The sequence below is a fragment of the Hyla sarda genome, chromosome 7, assembly GCF_029499605.1.
Source record: "Hyla sarda isolate aHylSar1 chromosome 7, aHylSar1.hap1, whole genome shotgun sequence".
NCBI lineage: Eukaryota > Metazoa > Chordata > Amphibia > Anura > Hylidae > Hyla > Hyla sarda.
The window spans coordinates 56,319,341-56,346,006 of NC_079195.1; the positions used below are offsets into that span (position 1 = coordinate 56,319,341).

Here is a 26,666-nt window from a genome sequence, read left to right on the forward strand (position 1 = left end):
CTTTTCCCCCATCAAACAGGCCAAGTCCTTGGTGAAACCCAACAGTCTCCATTGTAACTCAATAGGCCCATCGGGTAGCAATGGCATAAAAACCTATACCAAAGTGGGTCTCTAAAGCTGGCCATATACAGAAGATATTGTAGCTGTCATTCAAATGGTTCTTCGGCCACAATCTATTTCTACTGATCCCATCATACACATGCCAGCTGGGCTCAGTCAAGTGTGCATCTCCCAGAGCCCAAAAGGACTGGGCATTTTAAATCAAACACGAGGCAGATGATGCCAAAATTGGTGGGTTTGACTGACAATGTTTGGAAAGCCTGCTCATGCTACAAAAGTACATTTAAGGGGTACTCCCCCCCAGACATCTTATCCCCTATCCTAAGGATCTCCGTTGCTGCAACCCTGTCATCCAGTGCCCGAAGCAAACTCAACTCCATACCAGATTACGGGCGACCACTGCCATCACTCCCATGTCTATGGGAGGAGGCGTGATGACCATGTACTAGCCATCATGCCCTCTCCCATAGACATGAATGGAGGGGGCGCTGCATGATGTCACAAATGAAGAAGCTCCAAGCTTCTGTGTTCAGAACACCATTGTGCCAGCCTTGAGACCGGTCCCAGCGGTCGGACCCCCCCCCCCCAACCCCCCCGCAATCAGACATCTTATCCTCTATACTTTGGATAGGGGAAAAGATGTCTAGGGTTTGGAGTACCCCTTTAAACTTGTACATAGACACCAAAAAAAAAAAAAAAAAGAAGTTGGTCTTGCCCCAGTCACCTTCATTGGTGTTTTTATGGATTACAGAGGGGTATTAAAGAGAAATACATGATGGTGCCTGCATCCAGTAGATGGACCCTCCCTGAATGGGAGATATGCCCACCACACATCCAATTGCTGCCCTAAACCAAAATGGTGAAATATGTTGAGAAGATTGGAAAGAGCAGAGCTAACATTCTTAGCTGTTTCTCCATCTACAAGGCAAGTCTATGGCATAGGCAAAGTATAATCATTGAGGGTCCCATCAGTCAGGTCTTTCGCCTTTTGGACATGGTGCTATAATCATAGGAGAGGGATATAATTTGGCCTATTTCTTGCTTTTACTCTGTGTCTGGGCATCTTAATAGAAACATGGAATGTGTCAGAACCATTCGGCCCATCTAGTCTTCCCAATATTCTGAATATTATGAATAGTCCTTGGGTCTGTTTTATATTAAGGATAGCCTTATGTCTATCCCATGCATGCTTTAACCCCTTAAAGGGGTACTCCGCCCCTAGACATCTTATCCACTATCCAAAGGATAGGGGATAAGATGTCAGATTGCCGGGGTCCCGCTGCTGGAGACCCTGGGGACCGCTGCTGCAGCACCCCGCTATCATTACTGCACAGAGCAGACTCGCTCTGCACGTAATGACGCGCAATACAGGGGCCGGAGCATCATTACGTCACGGCTCCGCCCCTCGTGAGGTCACGGCCCGCCCCTTTCAATACAAGTCTATAGGAGGGGGGCGCGGCGGTCGTCACGCCCCCCGCCATAGACTTGCATTAAGGGGACGGGCTGTGATGTCACGAGGGGCTCCTTCCCCTGTATTGCCCCTCATTACGCACAGAGCGAACTCGATGTAATGATAGGGGATAAGATGTCTAGGGGAGGAATACCCCTTTAACTGTATTTGCAGCTACCACTTCTGCCGGAAGGCCATTCCATGCTTCCACTACTCTCAGTAACGTAACACTTCCACATATTACTGCAGAAACCTTTGCCCCCTATATACTGTATTGATACACTGATATAGTATAGGCAGCAAGAGGTCAGCTGAATTTTCTTGTCACTATATATATATATATATATATATATATATATACACCTTAAAGGGGTATTCCAGGATCAACTGGCTCCAGAAAGTTAAATAGGTTTGTAAATTACTTCTATTAAAAAATCTTAATCCTTCCAATAATTATAACCTTCTGAAGTTGAGTTGTTCTTTTCTTTCTGGCAACAGTGCTCTCTGCTGACATCTCTGCTTGGCTCGGGAGTAGAAGAGGTTTGCTATGTGGATTTGCTTCTACTCTGGACAGGTCCCGAGACAGGTATCATCAGAGAGCACTTAGAAAAGAGCAACTCAACTTCAGCAGCTCTTAAGTACTGAAAGGATTAAGATTTTTTTAATTGAAGTAATTTACTTTCTGGAGCCAGTTAATACATATATATATATATATATATATATATATATATATATATATATAAAAGTTTTTTCCTGGATAACCCTTTCATAACCTATATGTTTTCTGGAAACCATGTTCTACACAGAATTCTTAATAAAGAAGAATATAAAGATTGATTTCTTACCCTAAGATTATCCACCACCACTCCGAGCTCTACGAAACTGGTTGTGGCAAGGACATCTCTCTTCTTCTGCACAAAAAAAACAAAAAAAAAAAACACATCACTGAATATCTATCTGATATACTGGATAATGGTCGGCAAAACTAAAATATAGAAGAAGATACCAGCTGTTATGGTTTAGTCTTATGAAGGCCACTTTCACATAAGTATAATATGGTAGCATTTCTGCATTTTATGTATTAGGGTAGAACAGTGTTTCCCAACCATGGTGTCTCTAACTGTTGCAAAACTACAACTCCCAGCATGCCCGGACAGCCAACGGCTGTCCGGGCATGCTGGGAGTTGTAGTTTTGCAACAGCTTGAGGAAATCTGATTGGGAAACAATGGGGTAGAAACACACAATGCAGTTGCGCTGCTGTTAATTTTATTTAAAAAAAATTAAATCAACTGGTGCCAGAAAGTTAAACAGATTTATAAATGACTTCTCTTTAAAAATCTTAGTCCTTCCAGTACTTATCAGCTGCTGTATACTACAGAGGAAGTTCTTTTTTTCAAATCTCTTTTCTGTCTGGCCACAGTGCTCTCTGCTGACACCTCTGTCCATATCAGGAACTGTCCAGAGCAGGAGAGGTTTGCTATGGGGATTTGCTCCTACTCTGGACAGTTCCTGACACGGACAGAGATGTCAGCAGAGAGCACTGTGGTCAGATAGAAAAGAAATAAAATTAAAAATTAAAAAATAAAGAACTTCCTCTGGAGCATACAGCAGCTGATAAGTACTGGAAGGATAAAACATTTTTTTTATTAGAAGTAATTTACATATCTGTTTAACTTTCAGAAAAAGTAGATTTTAAAAGAAATTGTTTTCCACCGGTGTACCCCTTTAACCATATGCAGTAAGTTCTTCTGAAATGCTGCTGTGTTTTTTAATACTTGCCAGTTCTAGCAATCCCACATTATTCCCTAAATAGCAAAAACCGGACACTTTTGCGACCAGCGATTCGCATTAAGCTGCATTGTGACTCTTCGACCCCCGGCATTTTTTTTTAAATCAACTGGTGCCAGAAAGTTAAACAGATTTGTAAATTACTTATATTAAAAAATCTCAATCCTTCCAGTACTTATTAGCTGCTGAATACTACGGAGGAAATGGTTTTCTTTTTGGAACACAGAGCTCTCTGCTGACATCATGACCACAGTGCTCTCTGCTGACATCTCTGTCCATTTTAAGAACTGTCCAGAGTAGGAGAAAATCCCCATAGAAAACATATGCTGCTCTGGACAGTTCCTAAAATGGACAGAGGTGTCAGCAGAGAGCACTGTGGTCATGATGTCAGCAGAGAGCTCTGTGATCCAAAAAGAAAACCATTTCCTCTGTAGTATACAAACCCTAAAAAGTACTGGAATGATTAGGATTTTTTTAAATAGAAGTAATTGACAAATCTGTTTAACTTTCCTGCACCAGTTGATTTAAAAAAGAAGTTTTACATGGGAGTACCCCTTGAAGGAGAAAATGGGAATGACCTAAAACGCAATACATGTGACACCATAGATGTATGAGAGGTATTCAGACATTTACCCTACGGAGATGAAAATATGATGACGGTAAAGTATTTAAGGTGTCAGGGGTCACACCACACATAGATGCCCCATCAGGCTCCTCTAACCGGTACAGCCGATGGGCTCCAGGAAAGGGATGTTCCATAGGTTCAATCCCATAATGCACGTCACTCAAGTACATGACTCCTCTGTAATAAAAATGTTAGAAGAAACATAACAACAATATTAGAATGCAGAGATTCAGAATGCAGACAAAATACTGTGAATGTAGATGAGAACACAACTTGTGATGATGATTTGCTTGTTCCTCATTTCTAAGCTGTTGGGATATATAGTAAAGTTCAGAGAAACTGTATAAAGGTGCACTGTCGGGAATATACCGCAACACCCACACCGGTGCACGGGCATGCTGGCTGGAATCCCAAGTGAGAAGTACTTCTTTATTTAAAGGGGTACTCCATTTGAAAACTTTTTTCTTTTTTTTTAAATCAACTGGTGCTAGAAAGTTAAACAGATTTGTAAATTATTTCTATTAAATAATCTTATTCCTTCCAGTACTTATCAGCTGCTGTATACTACAGAAGTAGTTCTTTTCTTTTTGAATTTCTTTTTCGTCTCATCACAGTGCTCTCTGCTGACACCTCTGTCTATTTCATGAACTGTTCAGAGCAGGATAAGTTTGCTATGAGGATTTGCTCCTGCTCTGGACAGTTCCTGAGGTGAGACAGAGGTGTCAGCAGAGAGCACTGTGGTCAGACAGAAAGGAAATTCAAAAAGAAAAGAACTTCCTCTGTAGTATACAGTACTGGAAGGGTTACATTTTTAAATAGAAATAATTTACAAATCTGTTTAACTTTCTGGTACCAGTTGATAAAAAAAAAAAAAAGTTTTCCAGTAGAGTACTCCTTTAATCCAAGGTACAAAAATACAGAACAAACACTCCAACACGTTTCAGGTTCAGCTGACCCTTCATCATGGCATGTGGACTAAACCATGTTGCATGGTAATGATAGCATAATCATGTGGCCATTGGCCACTACATGTGTGCATGGTTTAGTACACATGTTATAGTCCCAACATGTTAGTACACCCTTATGTCAGCACTGGAAGGTTAAGCGGGGAGTTGTTGACAATGTTGAACCATTATGTAGCCCCTCTCCATCCTGTCAAAATTACCAACAGTTGATGGGTGAACCCTAATCTGCTCAATCTGACAATTAAAGGGGTACTCCGGTGAAAACCTTTTTTCTTTTAAATCAACTGGTGGCAGAAAGTTAAACATATTTGTAAATTACTTCTATTAAAAAATCTCAATCCTTCCTGTACTGCTGAATACTACACAGGAAATTCTTTTCTTTTTGGAATGCTCTCTGATGACATCACGAGCACAGTTCTCTCTGCTGACGTTATTATAATAATAACGCTTTATTTATTGCTGTCCTTAGTGGGATTTGAACCCAAGTCCCCAGCACTGCAAGGCAGCAGTGCTAACCACCAAGCCACCATGCTGTCCTTAGCATACATCTGCTATGCATGGTTGCTAAAATGGACAGAGATGTCAGCAGAGAGCACTGTGCTCAGGATGTCATCGGTGTTCCAGAACGAAAGGAATTAACTCTGTAGCATTCAGCAGCTAATAAGTACTGGAAGGATTAAAATTTTTTAATAGAAGTAATTTACAAATATGTTTAACTTTCTGCCACCAGTTGATTTAAAAGAAAAAAGGTTTTCACCGGAGTACCCCTTTAAAGTAGCATTTCAACCATATGGCATAACACTAGGATTTGTCATACAATTTTGGCCCCCGGCCCACCCTGTACATTCCTGCTGATCTAGAGAATAATGCAAACTCCTGGGATCCCCTACCAAGAATCTATGCAAGGCAAGACTTATGGAAAAATTGTATATACTCATCTATTAGGCTATGTTCAAACACAACTTTGTGGTCCATTTTTTTTAATGAAAATTTTAATTGGAAAACCACTCTTTGTTCCCATAATAGTATGGCTGTAAAATTAAATTCCAGAGAGTTGTTCTGGGCCATTTAAGTGCCAAAATATGTCTGCAATTTCTCAAGTTTTTTAAGGCATAAGCATCCCCAAAACCGGTCCTTTGTAAAGAGCAATTTTTTTGGGCTATAGTGTTCGTTATAGCTAAAAAAATTTAATTAAAATAAAAAGTCTAATAATAGAGCAAAAAAATAAAGGTTAAAAAAGGTTGGATTTTTTTTTTGCCTTTAAAAGAGAGCCTGAAAATGGCGTGTGAACATAGAATTAGAATAAAGGTTCAGATTAGGAGAGATGGGACGTGCTGTCACTAGAATTATTTTTAGCCTTTATAAATATTTGTATGTAAACGAACCTGAGACCGTGACAGTCGCTGAGTGCGATAACAGAGTCCTCCATTCCTTCCACCTGTCCATGATAATAACAGGAGAATTTCTGTAATCAAAAGTGAAAACAAAAAGGTTTATTAATAATCTGTCGTATGAAATATCTCTTAAAAGACAACATTTATTGTGTTAAGTGCCCTCTGGTTGAGAAAAGGGATACTGACGTAATAGTTTGGGTCTTCTATCTAGGAGAACAGCTACAAAGAGGGTCTCTCGCTATCAAGAAACCCCCCATCTCTTGGGATTTTTACTTTTTGAGAAAATTGGGGGGGGGGGGGGGGGTCCTTAGGTCTTTCCATTACTCCCACAAAAACTTTCATAGTGAAAGAATTGTTGCGAATCGGCAGATGAGTCTGATAGACGAGTCTTGGAGATGGAAGAACCCATTTAAATAGGACCTGGGACCACCCCAGAATAAAACAAAAATATGTGGGTTTATAGATTGTCTGACAATCCAGGGAAATATTATAAACCCTCATGTCTTGTAAATGGAAGGGCCTAGAAACTGTAAAAAGGTGTGTGATCAAGGCCCCCTAAACAATCTTAGTAACATCTCATTTTTTGGGATGGTCACAGGTCCTCTTTAATGTGTATTTTCTCTTTACTCATGGCCCTGGTGTAACAGTTACCTACTACTTTCTACCATTGACCAAGGAAAATTTGTATCCTGGCAAACACCGCCTTATCTCACACAGTGTTAGGGTGCGTTCAAATTCCGTCTGTCCCCATTCCCCCCCCCCCCCCCCATTTAGGTTCTGTTTTTGCTGCTTATAAAAGGATTACTAACGGCTGTAAAATAATCCTATTGATGTCAATGGGAATTTTTACAATCCTTTCACATCCGTTTGCACCTGTCTGCGCTCATTTCAGTTTTTTTATTTTACGGGAGAAAAGACGGTGCATGCAATATTTTTTCTCCCATCCCAAAAAAGGAAGAAAAAAACGTATACAGTAAATTTAACATTGAAGTGTATGGAAAACGGATGGGCCTTTAATGTCATCTTTTTGCATCTTGATTTTTCAATCCGTTTTTTGATCAGTTTTTACTTCTGAGCATGGGGGTTTATTAACTGAACAATAATGGATCCAAACAGATAACACACGTTTGCATCCGTTAGTGTCCGGAGAAGAACAGGACGGGTCTAGACAGCCATGCGAACGCAGCCTTAAACAAGTTATCCAGGAAAAAACTTATATATAAATCAACTGGCTCCAGAAAGTTAAACAAATTAGTGAATTACTTCTATTAAAGAAATTTTAATCCTTTCAATACTTATTAGCTACTGAAGTTGAATTGTTCTTTTCTGTCTAAGTGCTCTCTGATGACACCTGTCTGGGGAACTGTCCAGAGTAGAAGCAAATCCACATAGCAAACCTCTTCTACTCTGTGCAGTTCCCGAGACAAGCAGAGACGTCAGCAGAGAGCACTGTTGTCAGACAGAAAAGAACAACTCAACTTCAGCAGCTGATAATTATTGGAAGGATTAAGATTTTTTTAATAGAAGCAATTTACAAGTCTGTTTAACTTTCTGGAGCCAGTTGATATATATTAAAAAAAAAAAAAAAGTTTTTTCCTGGAATACCCCTTTAATCTGTATTGTATGTGTGCTGTATGGCTGGATTCACACTTGCACAATATGGACACATTTTTGCATCTGCATTATGGCTGTAAGTCACACCCTGACCGTGGGTTCGACGACTTGAACTTGTTCTTTTGAAATATTTTACTGAGGTTTATTGGAAAGGAACTCAGTCCCAGAGACATTCAATAACGAAACTCCAGAGGTTTACAAGAACGGTATTTTACATAATAAACTTTATGATTAGGGTAAAATTCATAGCAAGAATGGCGTATAGAGAACATTGATCACTCATCCACAACTTAGACTCTTGTGCTAAAACTTACCTGTGCAGTATGATTCAGGGCCTTCATTCCACCATCTTCACTGTAGATAAAGTGCTTAAAGTCTTTACTCACAAAATCTCTACAAATGGTAAAAAATATACGAGACATAATCAGGGTCTACATTGAATGTTGTCAGTAAAAACCCCTTATTACTAATTCCACTTGTTTACTGTTCCTCTATCACATCCCCTTATTTTCCTCGCCAACATTTCTACCATCATCACGTTCCAGTGGCCCAATTGCTATATACACGATTCACCGGCTTTGCCTCCAGTTTTTTCCCAAACGTCATCAATTCCACCGTCATGTCAAGAATACACAATGAGCAGTCGATCATTACACCAATACCCTATATTTGTTCTTTGGTGACAAACATATACTGTATATATATATATGTAGTAACTGAACTTATCTCTGTAGAGAAAAGAACAGAGATCTTTCTGCTGCCATAGTTTACACCTTATCTCTATCACCAACTCAAATATGTGTCAACTGTTTATTTAGTATTGACTGACCACAGAAAATGTTCCTTTCCGCCTCCTAGTTGTACTTAAAATGCCATAGACATTTCATATTTTTTTGCTAAGTTGGCTAAAGTAGTTGGCTAGATCCGGGGTACACCCACAACACCCTTCTTTGTGGCTTATTGATAAGCGCCGGAGGCACGGGACGTCACAGCCACGCCCTGTTCATAACGTCACGGCCACACCCCGCTCACGATGTCGCGTCCACACCCCCTCAATGCAAGTCTATGGGAGTGGGCGTGACGGACGTCACGCCCCCTCCCATTGACTTGCATTGAGGGGGCGTGGATGTGACGTCACGAGCGGGGTGTGGCCGTGACATCATGAGCCTCCGCCCCACATCACCAGTCATCCGGCACAGAGCGAAGTTCGCTCCGTGCACCGGATGTCTAAGGTGCTGCAGCTGAGATCACGGGGGTCCCCAGCATCAGGACCTCCGCGATCAGATCCTCTATACTTTGGACAGGGGATAAGATGTCTAGGGGTGGAACATACTCTATTTACAGTAAATCCATGTAAAAAAAAAAAAAAAAAACACCCCAGCCTACAGTACATAGTACAAAAAGTACAAAGAAAGCTGTCAAATTTTACCCCATCAGACACAGTCATCTCAGTAAGATACAACATAACAGAGGTTATCAATTATACAGAAAAAAAAAAGAGAATAAAACCCATCTAAAACATAACCTGGGATATATTTTAGGGGTTGTCCCTTCCTTACTTTGTCTGATAAACCTTTATTTTGGCTTAAAGGGTACCTCTCATCAAATAAACGTTTGATATATTTTAGATTAATGAATGTTGAAAAACTTTCCAATAGCATGTTAATGAAAAATATGCTTCTTTCTATTGTATTTTTCCCGATCGGTCCTGTCAGCAAGCATTTCTGACTCATGCTGGAGTCCTAAACACTCAGAGCTGCCAGCCTGCTTTGTTCACAGCCAAACAGGCTGTGAACAAAGCAGGCTGGCAGCTCCGAGTGTTCTCCTTTGTGAACAAAGCAGACTGGCAGCTCATAGTGTTTAGGACTCCAGCATGAGTCTGAAATGCTTGCTGCCAGGACTGGTAGGGAGACCCCTAGTGGTCATTTCTTCAAAGTGGAAAATTAAATAGAAAGAAGCATATTTTTTTAATAACATGCAATTGTAAAGTTATTTTGCATACATTAATCTATAATATATCAAAAGTTTTTTGATGAGAGGTATCCTTTAAAGGGTCTCCCAACCGGTATTCCCACATTACCTCCACCTGAAATGGCCCTTCCCTATCCCTATTTCTCAGCTATTCCTTATAGGTTGTAACCTCATGTAGGGAGGGATTCTACCTAACAACCCCCTTTTATTAACACTTTCTGTTAGTATTAGAGATGTTCTCCATACCTGTTCTTCTGCAGATTGAGGGTTAGAGTACTATTTGAAGTTTGGATGATGTAGGATACATTCTCGTCCTGCAGAAAAACAAACAAAATGTAATTAAATAGCTCAGATATGATTTATGTTACATCTTTGATGCCAAAATATGTATAAACAATTCCTTCCACACATCCTTCTTAGGCTAGGATTACACATGTCCAGTGTCCAGCATACGTAAATACAGTCTAAATTTTGATGCAACTCATGACAACGTGTATCAGTTGTCATTAGTTGTTTAGCCTCCGGTGTCTAGCGTTTCTGAACGCCGGACAGGGGAATGCAGCAAGATGCGTTCCCTTGTCTGATGCCGATCCAGCGAGTCCAATCATCCGGTGTTCAAACTGAGACTTCGGATGATTGTGAACTGTCCCATTCAAATAAATGGGATCAGTTCTAGCATCAGTTTCCCTGAGCGCCAGGAGGGAAAAGATGCCGGACGCCGGACATGTAAGGTATGTAAGAGATGACTAGACTGCAATGAAGCCAGATTTATCATAGTGTATCATATGTTGTTTGATAAATCTGTCACATTGATAGATTGGCTAGTCTATGTTTAGTACAACTGTAATGTCCCAGTACAGGACATGTCCAGCACTACCCTTAGGCCCTGTCAGGTTGAGTCCCTCAGTGACCTGGGGGCTCTCCTGCAGTGTCTCCCCTGCTGTTACTGTGATGTTATCTATTCTATGGATAGTCAGTGTATTAATGTATAGACAGTATAAAGGACCTGTTAGAGGTCATCTAAAGAACCTGTGAAATGTCACATGTTATGTTTATGTTATCACATGATGTTACCCAGAAGCACCAGTTTAACACATGACCCGCAGCTTGACCAATGGGCTTTGGCTCAGCCCCCCCTCTATATAAGGGGGGCGGCCATTACAACTCTCTTCTCTTCTCACTTCCAACACCTTACTGAGACCAGCAAACACCAGAGATCTCAGTGCTAGTGTCCAGTACCTGGAAGGCCTCAAATCTACAGTCAAGTCTATGTCTGCTGTCACTACTACCTATAGTCAAGTCCAGCCTAAAGTCAATATTCTAAAGTCTATCACAAGTATAATTGGCCCCAGCAAGCTGTGAGGTCCTTCTGTGCTCCTGGCCACCTCTCTGGGATTCTGGCTTAGCTCTGAAGATAATAACACCTGTCTGAACTCAGTAAAGCCTCCGTTAAACCATAACTTGCTTGTGGACTCTCCTTTCACTGCCAAGCTATTGGAATAGCGGAGATACCGTTTGTGTGGTTCCGGTACCCAAAAACCACTCTGGCGTCACGAACATTAGGGGTGAATACCATCTTGCCCCATCCACATACACCGCTACACCCCGTGGTCCTGCCATCCCCGTGGGTCACCACACAACTATTATTTGGCTTAAACTTTGCCAGAATCTTGTGCCAGAAATGTGGTGCTTTTTTGGCGCACAATGTTGCATTTTAAGCCACAACCCCTTTTGCCGAGACCACCAGGCCATTTAGGTGGCACCCTTCTTTGCATCTCATATGTTGCATTTCCAGGTCAGAAGTAAAACTATTTTTCTATACTAGTTCTCTTGTGATCCCGACACTTGTTTTACTGGTGACAACTCAAATAGCTGTTTAGCACGTATAATATACAGTACTTTATAGACTGGGTATAATGTATACGTTCTGCTGTATGCAGCTCGCAATAAGCAATAAGGAAATACATTTTACAGACATTCTTGTTTCTTGTGTTTGCAATGAAGGTCACTGTGTATTGTGTAAACCTTAAAAGAACGCTGGTGTCTTGGAGCCAAAGAGAATTGGCGTGGAAAGCATTTTTCAGAAGAGTTCTGTAAGAAGCATACAGTAACACAGTGAAACCTCCCAAAAAGATCCCCCCTGTCATCAGCGGATGAATGAGCTGGGTCTATTACACAGGGCAAGTACCAGCCTATTTGGCACATAATTGCCCCATGTAACAGGGCCTTAAGGCTACACAATTGTATTTATCACCCACAGGCTTTGTTACATGGGCACCCTACCAATTGTTTTGGATGGTCCTGCTCAGAACCCCAGGGCTGCTTTTTAGCTCAACTTTCACTACTGTAAGAGTTACCCACCTGTGTGATCTACTTGGTATACAGAGTATTGTACCCTATATAAAAAGCGCGCTTACATATGAACCCTCTTTTTTCTGCAAGGGAACATTATATCCTGAATACCCTCTATAGCTCTCTCTTGCTCTGGTAGAAGGGGGAGAATGGATCAAGTGTATTTAAAGGGGTACTCCGCTGGAAAACATTTTTTTTTAAATCCACTGGTGCCAGAAAGTTAAACAGATTTGTAAATTACTTCTATTAAAAAATCTTAATCCTTCCAGTACTTATTAGCTGCTGTTATGATCCACAGGAAATTCCTATCTTTTTGAATTTCTTTTCTGCCTGACCACAGTGCTCTCTGCTGACACCTCTGTCCATTTTAGGAACTGTCCAGAGCAGGATAGGGTTTCTATGGGAGTTGCTCCTACTCTGGGTAGTTCCTAAAATGTACAGAGGTGTCAGCAGAGAGCACTGTGATCAGGCAGAAAGGAAATTCAAAAAGAAAAGAGCTTTATAAGGATCATACAGCAGCGCATAAGTACTGGAAGGATTAAGATTTTTTTTAATAGAAGTACTTTACAAATCTGTTTAACTTTCTGGCCCCAGTTGATAAAAAAAAATGTTTTCCAGTGGAGTACCCCTTTAATAGGCTTTTATGGGACGCAACTGGGGCTCTAAAGATGGCCACACACTCTCGTTTTCTTCAGAAGCAAAGAACTATCTGATATTGCCAAACCAGAGGAAGAGTCCCCCAGTTGTATACTGCTATTGTGGGGTTCTTGCCCCTCATCAGTAGAGAGCAGGGTGCTGGTTGGCTGGTGAGGGGCCCAAGATAAATGCTCAGGAGGCTCTTATTGAAGAGATCAATGGTATAGAGACTTGTTTTTTAGCCAATGCTTGATGCTCTTATAGATGGGGCAAGAACCCCGAAAGAGCTTTCTCCAGATAGGTGACTCTTCTGTTTTTTAAGAGACCCTTGTTTGATTACTATGAGAGTGTTTTCTTCCTTCTGGAGGAGAGTGAGTTTGTGTATTTTTTTCCCAAGGAGCATTGTCTGAAAAGTCTCCATATGACTGATCTATGGACCTTCTAAATGGGCCATATGTACAGCTCATGCTGCCCTAGGCACTCAGACTAAACACACCCTACTAGGGGTGATTGCACAAGCGTCCGAATTTTTTCATGCAGATCCAAACTCTGTAGACAGCAAAAACTGCACTTTATTGGAGGTTCAAAGTAAATCGCACATCTTAACACTGAACATACATGAAACAATCAAATTTATTGAGATGCTGCGACGGAAAATCTGCAGGTAAAATTCTCAGCTGTTCTCACCCATATGGATTCACCCCAAGGGGCAGAATTATATATATTTTTTCCTTCAGGCCAAAGTATTAATAATTATTTCACTCACTTAAAGGGGTACTCCTTCCCTAGAGTCTGATCGCGGGGGTCCCACAGCTGGGACCCCTGGAATCTCTGTGCAGCACCCAGCGTTCGTTTGGAATGCTTGGTGCCGGCGGTGGGGGTCGTGACGTCACGACCACGCCCCGCCTGATGTCACACCATGCCCCCTCAATGCAAGTCTATGGGAGGGGGCGTAGCCCCCTCCCATAGACTTGCATTGAGGGGGCATGGTGTGACATCACGAGGGTCGTGGTCGAGATGCCCCCTCCCATAGACTTGCATTGAGGGGGCATGGTGTGACATCACGAGGGGCGTGGTCGAGATGCCCCCTCCCATAGACTTGCATTGAGGGGGCATGGTGTGACATCACGAGGGGCGTGGTCGAGATGCCCCCTCCCATAGACTTGCATTGAGGGGGCATGGTGTGACATCACGAGGGGCGTGGTCGAGATGCCCCCTCCCATAGACTTGCATTGAGGGGGCATGGTGTGACATCACGAGGGGCGTGGTCGAGATGCCCCCTCCCATAGACTTGCATTGAGGGGGCATGGTGTGACATCACGAGGGGCGTGGTCGAGATGCCCCCTCCCATAGACTTGCATTGAGGGGGCATGGTGTGACATCACGAGGGGCGTGGTCGAGATGCCCCCTCCCATAGACTTGCATTGAGGGGGCATGGTGTGACATCACGAGGGGCGTGGTCGAGATGCCCCCTCCCATAGACTTGCATTGAGGGGGCATGGTGTGACATCACGAGGGGCGTGGTCGAGATGCCCCCTCCCATAGACTTGCATTGAAGGGGCATGGTGTGACATCACGAGGGGCGTGGTCGAGATGCCCCCTCCCATAGACTTGCATTGAGGGGGCATGGTGTGACATCACGAGGGGCGTGGTCGAGACGTAACGACCCCCACCGCCCGCTACACGCATTCGGAACAAAATGTTCCAAATGATGGGACAGCGAAGTACCCCTTTAAGTGCTGCCCCCTCAACACTGCTGTCCTAGGCACAGGCCCCTGTGTGCCTAATGGCATATACAGCCCTGCTCGGATCAAAGTGTGCATTCGTAAGGAGAATGGATATGTGGCGGATACTTACTTACAGTAAATTCGATTCGTCACAAACTTCTCGGCTCGGCAGTTAATGACTTTTCCTGCATAAATTAGTTCAGCTTTCAGGTGCTCCGGTGGGCTGGAAAAGGTGGATACAGTCCTAGGAGACTCTTTCCTAGGACTGTATCCACCTTTTCCAGCCCACCGGAGCACCTGAAGGCTGAACTAATTTACGCAGGAAAAGTCATCAACTGCCGAGCCGAGAAGTTCGTGACGAATCGAATTTACTGTAAGTTCGCTCATCTCTAGTGGCGACAGTCAAAAATAAACGTAATGCAAATGTAACTTCTTGGATTGGATTGGATTATTCCGGCCTATCACAACCCCTGTAAGGGAGTTTTAGTTATGATTTGGGCAATAGGATGCCACAATCTTCCATATTTAATGCAGATGAAATAGAATTACAGGAGTAAAGCTTACTGTGCTGTGATCCACGTTCCTCCGCACTCTGCTCACCACCCGCTCTGGAAAGACAACCTCATAGTCCTGCAGTCCAGAAACTTGATAGCCTAAAGATAGAATTCATAAATGCTATCATTAGGCAAGACTTATCTACACATGTACAATTTGCAGAACATACAAATCATCAAGATATCATCAATCTGGTTTTGTACTCACCTAGAGATTATCCAGTCTAATCCTTCTCCAACAAGATTACTAAATGCACATCAGAGGTGTAATCTAAAGTTCCTGGGCCCTGATCCAAAATCTGTAACTGGGCCTATCCAACGTTCATGTACTATAAACTGTGCCAATACCTCCTGTGTAGTTTAACCCCTTAAAAGGGGTTATCCAGGAAAAAAACTTTTTTTTATATATCAACTGGTCCCAGAAAGTTAAACAGATTTGTAAATTACTTCTATTAAAAAATCTTAATCCTTTCAGTACTTATGAGCTTCTGAAGTTAAGGTTGTTCTTTTCTGTCTAAGTAATCTCTGATGATACGTGTCTCGGGAACCGCCCAGTTTAGAAGAGGTTTGCTATGGGAATTTGCTTCTAAACTGGGCGTTTCCCGAGACACGTGTCATCAGAGAGGATTTAGACAGAAAAGAACAACCTTAACTTCAGAAGCTCATAAGTACTGAAAGGATTAAGATTTTTTAATAGAAGTAATTTACAAATCTGTTTAACTTTCTGAAGCCAGTTGATATATAAAAAAAAGTTTTTTCCTGGAATACCCCTTTAAGGACCCAGCCAATTTTCACTGTAGGACCCGACCATTTTTTTACACATCTGACCACTGTCACTTTAAGCATTAATAACTCTGGGATGCTTTAACTTTTCATTCTGATTCCTAAATTGTCTTTTCATTACATATTCTACTTTATGTTAGTGGTAAAATTTCGTCGGTACTTGAATCATTTCTTGGTGAAAAATTCCAAAATTTTATGAAAAAATAGAAAATTTTGCATTTTTTTTAATTTGAAGCTCTCTGCTTATAAGGAAAATAGACAAACCAAATAAATGATATATAGATTGACATATACAATATGTCTACTTCATGTTGGCATCATAAAGTTGACATGTTTTTACTTTTGGAAGACATCAGAGGGCTTCAAAGTATAGCAACAAATTTCCAATTTTTCACAAAATTTTAAAAATCGAAAATTTTCAGGGACCAGTTTAGTTTTGAAGTGGATTTGAAGGGCCTTCCTATTAGAAATACCCCACAAATGACCCCATTATAAAAACTGCACCCCTCAAAGTATTCAAAACGACATTTAAAAAGTTTGTTAACCCTTTAGGTGTTTCACAGGAATAGCAGCAAATTGAAGGAGAAAATTCAAAATTGTCATTGTTTTTTCTCTCTCTAAAATGCTAGTTTTCCCCCAAATTTTTTATTTTAACAAGTGGTAATAGGAGAAAGTATGGAAATACCCCATGTGTGGACATCAAGTGCTCTGCTGGTGAACTACAATGCTCAGAAGATTTGGCTTTTGGAAAGCAAATTTTGCTGAAATGGTTTTTGGGGGCATGCCGCATATAGGAAGCCCCTATGGTAACAGAACAGCAAAAACAACAAAAAAAAAACACATGGCATACTATTTTGGGGGTACAGTGAGGCTTAAGGGGCTCTCCACCATAGGGTGATTTTAGTACGTACCTGGCAGACAGTAAAGGACATGCTTAGGAAGGATCTGCGCTTGTCTTGGGGCTAAATGGCTATGTTGTAAGATTACCATGATACTATGGCTAGCTTTTTTGTGAACTGATATTTCCTGTTTGACTTTTTGACTACAAATCCCACAATGCCATTTTCCACCCTCTCACACATCAGCCACCCCACCCATTGAATCAAAAGACCTGTGGTTTTCAATCAGGGTGCCTAAAGCTGTTGCATTAGTTGCAGATTGCTCTCTCCACCCATTGAAGCAGACAGGCTCCCTGTCATCAGCATTGCAAGCTGGGAAAAATCCGAGACAACAGTCATTTTGTATGCTGTTAAAAATAAATATTGGGGTGAAAATCACATAAGAATTGTGAGAAACCCGTCACACACAGGTACAGACACTATATTATGAACTACACTAACTTTACAGCCCCTGTAGCATAGTTAAATAAAAAATAATAATCCTGGAATACCCCTTTAAAGTCAAACAGGAAATACAAGTTCACAAAAAACTAGCCACAGTGTTATGGTAATCTCACAACATAGTCATTTAGCTCCAAGACAAGCGCAGATCCTTCCTAAGCATGTCCATTACTGTCTGCCAGGTACGTACTAAAATCACCTTATGGTGGATAACCCCTTTAAGACGTCACAGGTGTTTAACAAAAAGTCGTCAGTCGGATGTGAAATTTTTTTTTTCACATTTTTACAAGGAGTAATAGGAGAAAATGACCCCCAAAATTTGTAACCCAATTTCTTCTCAGTATGGAAAAACCCCATGTGTGGACGTCAAGTGCTCTGCTGGCGCACTACAATGCTCAGAAGAGAAGGAGCGCCATTGAGCTTTTGGAGAGAGAATGTGTTTTTGGAATGGAAGTCAGGGGCCATGTGCATTTACAAAGCCCCCCGTGGTGCCAGAACAGTGGACCCCCCCACATGTGACCCTATTTTGGAAACTACACCCCTCACAGAATTTAATATGGCCTGCAGTGAGTATTTACACCCTACTGGCATTTGACAGATCTTTGGAACAGTGGGCTGTGCAAATGAAACAAATGAACATTTAACATTTTCACGGACCACTGTTCCAAAAATCTGTCAGACACCTGTGGGGTGTAAATGCTCACTGTACCCATTATTATATTACGTGAGGGGTGTAGTTTCCAAAATGGGGTCACATGTGGGGGGGGGGGTCCATCGTTCTGTCATTATGGGGGCTTTTTAAACACACATAGCCTTCAATTCCAGACAAATTTTCTCTTCAAAAGCCCAATGGCGCTCCTCTTCAGAGCATTGTAGTTCACCTGCGGAGCACTTTACATCCACATGAGGTATTTTCTTGCTCAGAAGAAATAGGGCTTAACTTTTGGGGGGCTTTTTTTTGTATTTTCCCTTGTGAAAATGAAAAATTTAGGGTAACACCAGCATTTTAGTGAACATTTTTTTTTTCATTTTCCCATCCAACTTTAATGAAAATTCTTCAAACACCTGTGGGGTGTTAAGGCTCACTATACCCCTTGTTACGTTCCGTGAGGGGTGATGTTTCCAAAATGCGGTCACATGTGGGTATTTTTTTTTTTGCGTTTATGTTAGAACGGCTGTAAAATCAGCCACCCCTGTGCAAATTTCCAATTTAGGCCTCAAATGTACATGGTGCGCTCTCAATCCTGAGCCTTGTTGTTCGTCCGCAGAGCATTTTAATCCCACATATGGGGTATTTCCGTACTCAGGAGAAATTGCGTTACAAATTTTGCGGGTCTTTTTTTCCCTTTTACTTCTTGTAAAAAATAAAAAGTATGGGGCACACCAGCATGTTAGTGTAAAAATTCTTTTTTTTTTAAACTAACAGGCTGGTGTAGCCCCTAACTTTTCCTTTTCATAAGGGGTAAAAGGAGAAAAAGCCCCCCAAAATTTGCAGTGCAATTTCTCCCGAGTATGGAAATATCCCATATGTGGCCCTAAACTGTTTCCTTGAAATATGAAAGGGCTCCGAAGTGAGAAAGCGCCATGTGCATTTGAGGACTAAATTAGGGATTGCATAGAGGTGGACATAGGGGTATTCTACGCCAGTGATTCCCAAACAGGGTGCCTCCAGCTGTTGCTAAACTCCCAGCATGCCTGGACAGTCAGTGGCTGTCCGAAAATGCTGGGAGTTGTTGTTTTGCAACAGCTGGAGGCTCCGTTTTGGAAACACTGCCGTACGATACATTTTTCATTTTTATTGGGGGGGGGCAGTGTAAGGGGGTGTATATGTAGTGTTTTACCCTTTATTTGTGTAAGTGTAGTGTAGTGTTTTTAGGGTACATTCGCACTGGCGGGTTTACGGTGAGTTTCCCACTAGGAGTTTGCGCTGTGGCGAAAAATTTGCAGCAGCTCAAACTTCAAGCAGGAAACTTACTGTAAACCCGTCCATGTGAATGTACCCTGTACATTCACATGGGGGGGACAAACCTCCAGCTGTTTCAAAACTACAACTCCCAGCATGTCCTGACAGACCGTGTATGCTGGGAGTTGTAGTTTTGCAACAGCTGGAGGAACACTGGTTGGAAACTTTCAGTTAGGTTCTGTTACCTAACTCAGTATTTTCTAACCAGTGTGCCTCCAGCTGTTGCAAAACTACAACTCCCAGCTTGTACTGATCGCCGAAGGGCATGCTGGGAGATGTAGTTATGCAACAGTTGGATTGTACGCAACTACAACTCCCAGCATGCTGAGACAGATGTTTGCTGTTTGGGTATGCTGGGTTTTGCAGTTTTGCAATATCTGGAGGGCTACAGTTTAGAAACCACTGCACAGTGATCTCTGAACTGTGACCCTCCAGATGTTGCAAAACTACAAATCCCAGCATGTTCAGACAGCAAACCGCTGTGTCGGCATGCTAGGAGTTGTAGTTTTGCAAGATCTAGAAGGCCACAGTTTAGAGACAACTGCACAGTGATCTCCAAACTGTAGCCCTCCAGCTGTTGCAAAACTACAAATCCCAGCATGCCCAAAACAGCAAACAGCTGTCTGGGCATGCTGGAAGTTTGTAGTTTAGCAACATCTGGAGGGCTACAGTTTAGAGACCACTGTATAGTGGTCTCAAACTGTAGCCCTCCAGATGCTGCTAGGCAACGCACCGGCTTCCGTAGGATCCAGGGAGCCGCATCGCCGTCCTCTGCTGCAGTCGATCACCGCCGCCGATCGCCGCCCGCTGACGATGGGTAAGTGGACTTCAGCGCCGGTCCTCGTCGGTTTCCCCGTTCTACCTGGCCTACTGTGGGTGGGCAGAATGAGGAAACCGAAAGTTAACCCCCCCACCCCCAATTTGCTATTGGTCATCGCTTCTAGACCCCGGTCCAGACCCCGGTCTGGTCCCCACGCAACGGGGACAGAAATTCCCATGGACATACAGGTACGCCCTGGGTCCTTAAGTGCCAGGGCGTCAGGGCTTACCTGTCCCCTAAGGATAGGGGATAAGATGTCTGATCGCAGGGCTCCTGCCGCTCGTGATCTCCCTGCCTCACCCAGCATTCGATAAGAGCATAAGGTGCATGGCCACCCCCCCTAGCGTCACGCACCCTCCCATAGACTTGCATTGAGGGGATATGACTGTTCATGCCTCCTCGCCTCTCCCATAGCACTGTATGGGAAAGGGGCGTGGAAGGGGCGTACCGTTGACCTCAGAGAGGTCAATGCTATGCGCATTAGCCGCTCACATAGAGCGACAATGCGGGGGGCCCCATTTGGGAGATTGCAGGGGGTTCCCAACGGTCGGACCCCCGCGATCAGACACTTATCCCTTATCCTGTGGATAGGGGATAAGTTGTCTTTTGCTGCAGATGTCCTTTAAGCTAAAAAACTGACAGAAAATCTAGGTGTGAACCTAACCGGAATCTGAAATCCCTTTACAACAGCTACCAGCCTTTCACTTTTTATACGAAAATAATTCATTACTTCCTATAATGTCATTTATTTTAAGGTTTATTAACTACAATAAATACAGTAACAGCATGACTCACAATACCCTCTGGGAAGATTATTACAGGTGCGCAGGGAAGTAACCATTGTCAGACTAAACTGGGAGGAACTGACAGGTGATGTACAGTATATTCATTATTTGTCCATCTAGACCGGTCTGGAAAGTTTTTTCAAGACAATGATGAAGATTTAGCACTGAGCCATTGTACGGTGAAAAGTTTTGCAAATATAGTTCATGATGCAATCCTGTGTTCTGCTGTCAGTCAATGGCGGTATACTTGTCAGAGGCTGAATACTTGGCGTCATCATGTCCAACTGCAACAAATCTGCTATGTGTGAACAAAGCCAGACTGTATGTTTGAAACAAATTGTGAATCCACATTTCTCTATTCTTTAAAGGGGTACTTCAGTGGAAATTTTTTATTTTTTTATTTTTTTTACATCAACTGGTGCCAGAAAGTTAAAGGGGTACTCCGGTGCTTACACATCTTATCCCCTATTCAAAGGTTACGGATAAGATGCCTGATCACGGGAGTCCCGCAGCTGGGGACGCCCGCGATCATGCACGCAGCACCCCATTTGTAATGAGTGCCCAGAGCGTGTTCGCTCCGGGTCTGATTATGGTCGACCGCAGAGCCGGCGGCGTGTGATGTCACGCCCCGCCCCCATGTGACGTCACGCTCCGCCCCTCAATGCAAGCCTACGGGAGGGGGCGTGATAGCTACGGGAGGGGGCATGATCACGGGCGTCCCCAGTGGCGGGACTCCCGCGATCAGGCATCTTATCCCCTATCCTTTGGATGTGTAAGCACCGGAGTACCCCTTTAAACACATTTGTAAATTACTTCTATTTAAAAATCTTAATCCTTCCAGTACTTATCATCTGCTGTATTCTCCACGGGAAGTTGTATTTCTTTCTGAATTTCTTTTCTGTCTGACCACAGTGCTCATAGCAAACCTTTCCTGCTCTGGACCAGCGGCGTAGCGTGGGTTGTCAGCACCCGGGGCAAGGCAAGTCATTTGCACCTCCTAACCCGTGGATTTTAGCACTCGAGTCTCTTCCACTAGGTTAGTTAAAGAAACCCTTACCCCCTAAGCACATGTATTGTTTGTTATGAAAATACTGATGTCATTAAAGTAAAATGCATCTAAATACAAGTTTATTTTCAAACACTTTATTGAGTGCGAACATGAATTACACATTCTCCACATTTTCAGCAGGTCTATGAATACAAATATACAAATGTAGTAACCTAGCATGGGCCGCGCTATTATATGTCGTCTCACAACCATCGTAAACGACAAAAAATATCAAGAGCAAAAACTAATCAAAATGGAACCGAACCCTGGAGATGATCCAAGGCACATGACTTTGGGTATTATAAGTAAGAGACAAATGTCAGGGGGGCATTATATGTGCATTATATGGGCACATGACAGGGGGCCCCTGTCATGTGCCCCCACATATATTGCCCCCTGACATGTGCCCCCACATATAATGCCCCCCTGACATGTGACCCTGACTTATAATGTCCTCTGTCCTGTGCCCCTCACATATAATGCCCCATGTCCTGTGCCCCTCACATGTGCCCCTCACATATAATGCCCCCCTGTCATGTGCCCCTCACTTTTAATGCCCCCCTGACATGTGCCCCTCACATATAATGCCCCCCTGTCATGTGCCCCTAACATATAATGCCCCCCTGACATGTGCCCCTCACATATAATGCCCCCCTGTCATGTGCCCCCACATATAATGCCCCCCTGACATGTGCCCCTTACTCATCATTTGCCCCTCTCACTTATAATTTGCTCCCCCCTCCCCTTTCTCACGCCCGTCATCTTTCTCCCACGCTGCGGCTGCTCCATTCCTGCAGTCAGTGAGAGCCGCGGGGATGTGATCTCCGGGCGCGGGCTCGATGATGTGATGTCATCGCGCCGGCCTGCCGTGATTGGCTCTCACTGACTGCAGGAATGGAGCAGCCGTGGCGTGTGATAGAAAGGTGACGGGCGTGAGAAAGGGGTGGTGGAGCGGGACAGCCGACAGCTCCCGCTCCACCATGCGATAGTTCAGGAAGAGGGGCAACAATTTCGGGGAGGATGGGGGGGGGGGGGCAATTGCCCCGTTGCCTCCCCCCCCTGGATCCGCCACTGCCTCCACAGTGGGCAGCGACCCGGCGGCTCGGATCGGATTCGCACAGCCAGCACTGCAGAGAGAGTGAGTGAGCCAGGCAGGGGCAGAGAGCTGCGAGTGCGAGCGCGCCCCCCCCCCCCAGATGTTGCGCCCGATGCGGCCGGCCCACCCTGCACCCCCCACGCTACGCCTCTGCTCTGGACAGTTCCTGATATGGAATACAGCAGCTGATAAGTACTGGAAAGAATTAAGATTTTTTAAATAGAAGTAATTTACAACTTTCTGGCACCAGTTGATTTTAAAGATTTTGTTTTCCACTGGAGTACCCCTTTAATCACATAATGGAATACAGACGTGTCAGTTTCTAAGGTTATTACATTGTGAGTCCGGTTTGTTACACCCCAGCGCCTTTTCAGAGGCTTCTAAATCTTAAGGATTTGGGGATTATTTATGTGTATTATGTGCAAATCCTCTAGATTTGTTTTGCTATTCTGGGAATTATCTCCCACTGACAAGCTCTGTGTACATGTATCCTGTACCTGGGGATGGGCATTTTCATGCAATGATTAGGAATATAATATTAACTTATATGTTATTTATACATTTATTTAAAATCTTCTTAGTAACCCCACACTGGGGGCCGGGGCCACAAGCTTTAGATGGGCAAACACATATGATGGCTGTTGGTTGAAGTTACATGTATGTGTTCTGGATATGTTTTGCTGTGTATTGTGATATATAATGTGTTGTTACTTTAAGAAATTGTGGTGTCCCGGCACCGTATTTCATACTGTGCCTTGGTAGGGGGGTCCCCAAAGTCAGAGTCCCTAGGACTGTGGGGGTCTGCTTCCCTAATTAGCCCCTAGTCACCCCTTAGTAAGTTAATATTTATAAATATTGTCATTGTAAATATGTATATTGCATTACTCACTTGTTTGGCGTCGCAGGACCTTTGGTCATGTGACCCGTTACCAGGGCCGTTTGAAGGAATTTGGGGGCCCCAAGCAAAATAGACATGGAGGCCCCCCCCCCCACGCAAAGCCTACAGGAACCACAGCATAGCCATACAGTTAAAGTTTACCCACAATTTATATAAATAAAAAAGGAGATTAACATTGCAATTTCCATGCACATTAAATGCAATAGCAGTATTTGCACTGTGCAAATACTGCTGTTGCATTTAATGTGCATGAAATTTGAACATTTTCAATAAATGAACATTTGCGAAAAACACCACTGTACCATGCAAATTGTGTGGTACAGTGGTGTTTTTTGCAAATGTTTAATGTATATTCGATACAATGTAGTACCCCCAGATTAACCCCCTCCCCACAGTAGGCAGGTAGTACCCCTAGATTAACCCCCTCCCCCCAGCAGGCAGGTAGTACCCCCAGATTAACCCCCGTAGGCATGTAGCACCCCCACATTAACCCCCTCCCCCCCAGTAGGCAGGTAGTATCCCCTGCACCCCAGGTGGGGGTTCATCTGGGGGTGCTACCTTCCTACTGGGGGGAAGAGGGGGTTAATCTGGGGGTACTACCTTCCTACAGGGTGGGGGAGTGGGGGTTAATCTGGGGGTACTACCTTCCTACTGGTTGGGAGGGAGTTAATCTGGGGGTTACTACCTATCTACTGGGGGGCCCCAGATTACCCCCTCCCCCCAGTAGGCAGGTAGTACCCCCAGATTAACCCCCCCCCCAGTAGGCAGGTAGTACCCCCTGTACCCCAGGAGGGGGTTAATCTGGGGGTGCTACCTTCCTACTGGGGGGGAGGGTGTTAATCTGGGGGTACTACCTTCTTACAGGGCGGGGGTGGAGGTTAATCTTGGGGTACTACCTTCCTACTGGGGGGCCCCAGATTACCCCTCCCCCCCCCAGTAGGCAGGTAGTACCCCAGATTAACCCCCTCCCCCCAGTAGGCCGCCAGCACCCCCAGATTCCCCCCCCCCCAGTATGCAGGTAGTACCCCCTGTACCCCAGAGGGGGTTCATCTGGGGGTGTTACCTTCCTACTGGAGGTGAGGGGTTAATCTGGGGGTACTACCTGACTACTGGGGGGGGGGGCCCAGATTAACCCCCCTCCCCCCAGTAGGCAGGTAGTACCCCCAAATTAACCCCCTCCTCCCCCAGTAGGAAGGTAGTACCCCAGATTAATCCCCTTCCCCCCAATAGGCAGGTTGTACCCCAGATTAACTCCCTCCTCACCCAGTAGGAAGGTAATACCCCAGATTAAACCCCCCCCCCCCCCAGTAGGCAGGTAGTACCCCCTGTACCACAGGAGGGGGTTCATCTGGGGGTGCTACCTTCCTACTGGGGGGGAGGGGGTTAATCTGGGGGTACTACCTGACAACTGGGGGGGGGGGCCCAGATTAACCCCCCTCCCCCCAGTAGGCAGGTAGTACCCCCAAATTAACCCCCTCCTCCCCCAGTAGGAAGGTAGTACCCCAGATTAATCCCCTTCCCCCCAATAGGCAGGTTGTACCCCAGACTAAACCCCTCCCCTCCCCCCAGACCCAGTAGGCAAGTAGTTAGGGGTACTCACCCCAGTCAGAGTCACTGAAATGTAACTGACGCCACACGACGCGCACAGTCACGTGACACGTCACATCACGCTCTACGGCCGGCGTTAGGATGCCCTGGGACTCAGCGTGACGTCATGTGACGCACGAACATATGAAGTCCGGACCAGAGGTGAGCCGGGGCGGGGCACAAAAGGAGCCGGAGGCAGCGACTTCAGTCTCTGCCTCCCGCTCCAGACAAGCTCTAGCACTGCTGGCCCGGCAGGCCGACAGGGCGAGCTGCCTGCTGAACGGGATAGGGAAGGAGGACAGGCAAACACAGGCTCTGCTTTGGGGCCCCGGGCCAGCTCGGGGCCCCAAGCCATTGCTTGGTTTGCCTGTCCTCTTCCGACGGGCCTGCCCGTTACTCAGAACTCTATGGTATGTTGAAGGACCTTAGATGGTTCTTAAGTCACGTGTTCACCCAAAATGCCGTGTAACGGTGAGTGACAGTTGTTATGGACCAATCCAAAACGGCTCAGCCCCTGCCCATATAAGGGAGCTGCGGCCATTGATCGCTCTCTTGGGTTGCTGTCACTGAATGAGGTAGGACCTCCGCAACTTTCAAGTACGTTTACTAGGCCCAAGCCTTGCGGCCTCGGCCTATACCACAGCGGTTATATAGATATAATTCCCCGCTACTCTCCGCAAGATCACTGGACCTAAACGCACCCCTAAATCCAGCGGATCTATGCAACAGAATCTTCCTAAAGCTAAATTGAGCTTATCTGATCTCAACCAAATGTCAATCACTGCTCAACTACAAATAGACTTTGTTATCTGGACTGTTATTGATCTTGCCTGCTGCCGAAAATCTTCAGTAAAAGTTCCTGCAAGTTTTCAGTTAAACGGTGGTTGTGGACAATCCATTTATTACGCACTCACCTATCGTTCTTGGGAAGGGTGGCGATAGGCCCAGCACCATTACAGTATTTAACCCTCACCCTGGCGTCACGAGTGACAAGGGGTAACAGCGTCCTTTATTATCCAGAACAGCAACACCCCAACTACCCTACATACCCCCGAGGCGTACCACAAAATGTACCATGTGATTGTTACCCAGGTACCCAGGAGGTATCGGTGACCTGGTGATCCCAGGGGTGACCTATGGGCTCCCTGCTAGTCTCCCCCATATAAGCCCTGGGTGGAGCTAGCTCGCTCTCTTAGTTCCTGAGTCTTT

The 26,666-nt window shown here is 44.4% G+C and overlaps 1 protein-coding gene across 1 annotated transcript in view; it reads right to left on the minus strand.

Annotated features, from left to right (window-relative positions):
- The window catches only part of LOC130283124 (disintegrin and metalloproteinase domain-containing protein 9-like), a 155,653-nt gene that overhangs the window by 42,494 nt on the left and 86,493 nt on the right, over window positions 1-26,666 (minus strand). The window contains exons 5-10 of the mRNA XM_056532314.1: window positions 15,148-15,236; window positions 10,115-10,182; window positions 8,212-8,290; window positions 6,275-6,354; window positions 3,933-4,101; window positions 2,356-2,421 (exon numbers count right to left, since the gene is read on the minus strand). Of these exons, the coding sequence (XP_056388289.1) occupies window positions 2,356-2,421; window positions 3,933-4,101; window positions 6,275-6,354; window positions 8,212-8,290; window positions 10,115-10,182; window positions 15,148-15,236 (551 nt within the window). The remainder of the gene's footprint in view (window positions 1-2,355; window positions 2,422-3,932; window positions 4,102-6,274; window positions 6,355-8,211; window positions 8,291-10,114; window positions 10,183-15,147; window positions 15,237-26,666) is intronic.